Below are 5,946 nucleotides of genomic sequence, written 5' to 3' on the forward strand. Positions count from 1 at the left end.
ATTTTCTTAACAGGACTAGATGTTAAAGATCTAGTTTTATTTTTTAGTTTTATTTTTTAAACATCTAGTTAAAGATGTTTAAACTTCTCAAATGTGTTTTAGACTCATGTCTTCTCTACTCCTGCAACATCCCTTCAGCCTCTAGGGAACAACTAGGGTCTGAAATACCAAAAATTCTGAGCTTCAGAAGGTCTGGAAAGTAAAACCTGGTCCTGCTTTTAGTCAGGCACTCCTTGTGATGCCAGAGGATGGAAAAAAAACAAGTAACAGGGCTCCTCTCTGTTCTAACCTCAGTACTGTGAACTCTTACCGTGGAAAAAAGCCATTTCTCCATGACCTGCTCATGGTGTTACGCTCGGGTACTAAAGTAGTGGGAAGCACCAAGGAAGCCAAGACACACAGCAAAATGCACTAAGAACCCCTGTTGACATAAAGCTTACTACAACTTTACAAATGGTTAAGAGCCAGTATTTGCCAATTCTGAGGGGAAAAAAAATAAAATAGAAGCTGTGCTATTACTCTTGGAGACATCACAGAGGAGATCTGGTGGTGTCTCTGACATTGGCTATGAAGATGAGAGTTCCCAGTAAGCATTTCTTGTGGAAGAGAGGATGAAGTGAAGGTAACCTGTGTAGGTTATATCCCAGAATTGGCTGGAAGAGTGGTTCACTATTACTCACAGCTGTTTGGTCCAAGATTATTACACAGCAGAAGGCAGCGGTTGCAGAAGGTTGTTTCATTCTGGCTAGAGAAAAAGTTCAAATGTGGGAACAGCCCCTTTTATTCCCCTGTATTAGTAAACTACTGGGCTTCTGAGAATATGAGACATACATATATATATAGCTGAGTCAGATGTCAAAATAGGAAATGAAATGCAGGTCAGAGGATGGTCTTGTGACTGCTCTTCCACAGATACCTTCTTTCTGCAACATTCAGATGGGTCTGGTTTTCAGTGTCTCCTTGTGTCAAATAGTTATTACTACAGTATCTTCCAAATACGTTAAAAAGCAGCTGGATAGAGAGAGGTATATCAAGAAGGACTAGTTAAACAAATGACTGTTTCCCTAAGCAAGCCTTCATTGGTATTTGACATATTTTGCTTCCAGATTTCTGAACATGTTGAAGGTGAGGATGAGGCTCAGATTTGACTTTCCATCCTATGAGCTGATGCTGAGTGCAGGACAACACTGCACCCAAAACCACCAGAACTGTTGCTGCGAAGCACTGTGTCACGCTGCAGTGGGAGTTTTCTTGAGAGGCAGAGTCCTTATAATCAGACGTACCACATAGCTGAAATTCAGCTAACTGGCCACCAAAGAATCAACAGTCCCCTCTGCTAATTTCGTAGACAAAGTAGCAGACTAAGTCCCTTGAGAAAATCCCAAACAATAAAATCCAAATAATTTACTCTTGGCCTTAGCCAGAAGACAAAGGTGCTCACTGATACACCTGTTGGTTTGTCTGGACTGCTCAGCAGGCTGTAGGCTCACTAGACCATGGTCCTCTTCCTTCATATGCAAAGCTTCTAAAATGAGACTGCCCTCCAAAGATGACGTAATAAATAACTGCCTCCACCAAGTCCTTCATGGACCACAATTCCTAGATGCAGCGTTTTTGATGGTAGAGGCAACTTCCCTTGTTTCCACCCATTTACTACCTGCTACTGGTGATTACATCACGTTTGCTCTGTGGGTGGAAGCCTGGAAAGTGGGAAGCTGGTCACATTGCAGACTTCTCATTTCACATAGGTGGGAAATGAGATATGGATCCCCAAGTGTTAGCTATGATTTGACACATCATACACTTATTCCCCACCATACGTCAGGATATGCTCATAAATAATTCAGCTACAGTTAAAGCAACATATAGGCTTACCAACCAAGGTGATTAAAATAACAGAATTGCACATTAGTTTCTATGAAGTCAGATGAAATTTAGGAAAAATACAAAAAGATAACACCTCTATTAGGAAATGCTGAAGTAGTCAGTAACTATTCAGAACACTACTCTGAATCAGTAGCTGCACTCAAAGAAAAATTTTGGGCAAAGTATCCCCTCCACTGATTAGGAATTTGAATAGTCCATTTCTAGAATTCTTCCAGGTACCTAGTATATTCTACGTGTAGAATAATCCAGTACCAGGCTAGCAGCCCCAAGCAGAGCAGGATCTGCTAGATTTGAGACCACCACATCCACAGTTTTAACAGAGGACAGAGCCTGTCGATTTATCACGTCTTTGACAGCATTAACATAGTGGCTAGCTAGAACTCCGGAAAGGATCACAAGAGAGGGGTTCATGGTGTGCAGGATGTTCACAACTCCAAGGCCTAATGCTGTCCCAGCTGAAAAAATAAAGTAAAAAGAAATTAAGTAAAATACTGAAAGCAGTCCAGGCATCTGTCAGGAAAGTGTTCTATTCTACATGGCAGACAGTTTTGAGTTCATAGTATCAGACAATGTGAGTTTGCTATTAATATTCCAGAAGTAAAAGGAAAAAAGGCCATTTGGTTGCACAACAATGCATTATCCAACGATAGGAACGTGAAAGACAAAGCAGTCCGTTACCACGCTTGTGAACTAAGAGAAAATAGGAAAGCATCACCCTACTTTGTGCTATCAGCTATGTGTGAGGAAGAAGACTGTGCTTAAAGCTAGTAAAACTGAAATATCCCATGTAAATTGCCTCTGCTTGCTCCGACTAGCCATTCACTTGCCTACAATGAAATGCCCCCAGATTTTCCAATATGAGAATGTTGAGACCTCATTTTTTTTTAAACGTTGTAGAAGCTTTTTACATTCTCATTTATTGGAGCAGAGACTTAATACACATTTCTGCTCCTCACATGTCCTCCAACATTTATATTTAACATTTCACTACCATTAGTAATTTTTATATAGAGACATCCTCAGTGTGTAGACTTGTGTTTGTAGTGTTACAGTGCATTACTATTTCTGCATCCCCAAAAAGATAGCCATGGGAGGGTTCCACCCTTTTGGCTATATTCTCACCTGTTCTGAGAATGCTGTCTGCCTTTGTGTTCCCAAGTTTAGCTGCTTGAATGAGATGTGCAGCACTAACAACCTCCTCCTTCTTCATTGACATTCCTTCTACTAAAAGCAGATCCTCTGTTTGAAAAGGAGAGAAAGCCAAGAGAAAAACATGGTGATGTGGTAAGTCAAGAAATGGAGAGTGACAAACAAGCAGTTAAGAACTTTACATCTCTTACTTGCATACTGAGGCATGCATCCTGAGCAATCTATCCATCCCTGAGATTAGCAAAAGCAGTCATATCCATATTATTCAGGGAATGACTTGTAGAAGCACGGAATCAAACAATTTCAAACTCAAAAACATGCTTCTGGTAATTCTGAGACCAGTGGTGCCAAATGTGGCTTGCCTGCATGTTGCCATCACTGAAAAGGAGTTGTATTGCACTACACAGGCTGTGGTAGCTCCTGGATTGGCCATACAGAGGAATCCTATCTGGTTACCTGTACATCTATTCTCATCTTCTCCTATAAAGAGAGGGCAGGTCTGTTTTTCTTAGTATCATCTCTTCAAATTTCTTGCTATACTACAATTTAGTAATCATGTTTTCAAAAACAGAGTACATAGATACCATCATGCAGTTTCTTAGCTTCTCTCTGCAATGCTATTCCAGAAGCATATGCTTCTATACATCCTTGGCTACCACACAGGCACTCTGGTCCATCTAAAGATACAACGATATGCCCAAGCTCAGCAGCACAGAAAGAACTGCCATGGATCAATTCGTGTTGATGAACGATTCCACCTCCAATTCCTGCAAAGATATGAAAACTTGTAGAATTAAAAAACAAACCAACCCCACAGTTTTAAAGGCCCCAGTTCGGCAAGACATTTACATTTGCTTATTCTAATCCAGACAAGATAAAATACATGCATCAGTGGTCTCCGATACTGGAAACCAAAAATTACTGGTTACTGAAGACTTCTTCTCTGTTTGACACACTTAAGAAGCCAGACCATAGCTCCCTCCTATTCCTGTATGTATCAAAGTGGTATATAATGCTTCTCAATTCTTAAAAAGCGTATGGATGGTACTAACTACTATGACAGATCTTTTAAGCTTGTAAGCCATGCTCTTTATGCACAAAACTAGCCTTTCAATGGCTTTAAAATTTTGCATTTCAGAGGAGATGTTTTGATGCTGTATTTGGACAGCTGAACCTGTGTGCTAAAGAGCCAGGACATTTAAATCTGTGATCCTTTGCTGCTCCTTCCAAAACCCTGGGTGGGGATTCATCAGCTAGTTATTATGCCACCATTCTAAAGGATTGTGTACCTAACAAATGAGAAAAGTTACCTCACATTTGCATTCGAGATACAATAAGCATCATGTCTCATGTTCAGTGGCTTATCTTCTCATACATATCCTGATCTGACTTGTATTTCTGCAGCTAGAAAAGAATTAAGCTATAAAGCTAAAAAAAAAGCAAAATTATTCCAGCTAAAATTGCTTAGATATTCCTTATTTTGAAAAAACGGTTTGCCTGCGTAACTGTATCAGCCGAACTTCTTTTATCAGGAAACTTATACTATGCTAAACATTTCATTTGCCTGAATAAATTAAGCAGTAACCTCAAAGAAACTAATAGATATACTGGAAAAAGAATTTCTGGTTAAAGAACCTAATATATTAAGTTTTTCCAGGCACAGTGGTGGTGTTATGCTTTAAGATGAGCTGAGTGTCTGAGTGATGTCGCTGTTATGTTGATTTTGGGTTTCACTGAATATAACATACCCACCTGTACCAGTAATGAGTGTTACAAAATTTTCTATTCCTTTTCCATGGCCGAATTTCCTCTCTGCTAGAGCAGCACAATTCCCATCATTGTCCACCCAGACTGGCAGATGCAGAGCATCAGATATTGGAGTTCTGAGATCCACAGAGCTCCACTCTTGAATGAGTTTTGTAGAGTGAAGCACAATTCCTTCTCGGGGGTTTACTCGTCCACCTGTGGAAATACCTAAGTGCAGAAATATGGGAGAGAAAATTCAAAACTAAGCCTGTGCAATACCGTAAGTAAAAGATCTTTTTTTCTCTTTGCGATGGCAACTATTTTAATTTTCTTTAAATTAGTTAATTAATTTCTAATACTAGGCTTTGAAGCAAAGCATGAACGTAAAACTTTCTAAGTATCACTGGCAGTGCAATTTCTGACAGGTAAAGATACTTCATAGAACTCCATTGCTCTAATCACAATGCACCCAGTACCTTAAGACTAACTACATATGTAATGGTTAGTGTTAGTCAGAAAGGTAATGTTCATATTACAGGCAAGGTAGCAGCAAATCACTTCATACTTTTGTTTCTTTTTAGTTATGTATGAAAGACGTACAACAGCAAACTGTATAAAATAAGTTGTTCAAACCCTGGAAGAGTAGAATTGTCCTGAAATTTGCTGTAACTCTCAAGGTTTAGAACGACTAAAAAGAATCACTGGACTTTGAGTAGTAATTTCTACTTAAAAATACAGCTTTCCAGAAATACTGTGACTGTGTTCTGAGGTTTGTCTACTGAACAGAATAATGGATAACACAGACACCAATCAAACCAGTTTTCTGTGGCTGGAGAGGCTTTCAAGGTTGATGGACTCTGTCAGGACGTCTGAAAAGTTGGCCACTGCATTATGGAGGTATTTCACTCTACACGACAAAGTCTTAACACTTTTATTTATTATTATTGTGCAGAGATTACATAATTTGTCACTTTATTTCTAAAGATGTTCAGAAAAAGTGTTTCAGGGTTAACATTATAATAGGAAGCAGCTACAATAGCTTCAAGACAAGCAGCTGAATTGAACATTATAGCTCAAAGACCCCACCAAAAAATCCTGCTTTGTAAACAACACGTCATCTCAAAGAGTTGTGTCAACGACCCAATGTCCAAGTGGAGACCAGTG

At 39.4% G+C, this 5,946-nt stretch overlaps 1 protein-coding gene across 1 annotated transcript; it reads right to left on the reverse strand.

Annotated features, from left to right (window-relative positions):
* Positions 1-1,661: 1,661 nt before the first annotated feature.
* On the reverse strand, positions 1,662-5,010 carry LOC104506418 (bifunctional UDP-N-acetylglucosamine 2-epimerase/N-acetylmannosamine kinase-like; the record flags this gene model as incomplete). Its single annotated transcript, XM_010147357.1, has 4 exons — positions 1,662-2,342; positions 3,010-3,126; positions 3,621-3,803; positions 4,789-5,010. Coding segments are annotated over 4 exons (758 nt in total), but the record flags the coding sequence as incomplete, so codon positions are not given.
* Positions 5,011-5,946: the final 936 nt, after the last annotated feature.

Source organism: Eurypyga helias, unplaced genomic scaffold (genome assembly GCF_000690775.1).
Source record: "Eurypyga helias isolate BGI_N326 unplaced genomic scaffold, ASM69077v1 scaffold33782, whole genome shotgun sequence".
Taxonomy (NCBI): Eukaryota; Metazoa; Chordata; class Aves; order Eurypygiformes; family Eurypygidae; genus Eurypyga; species Eurypyga helias.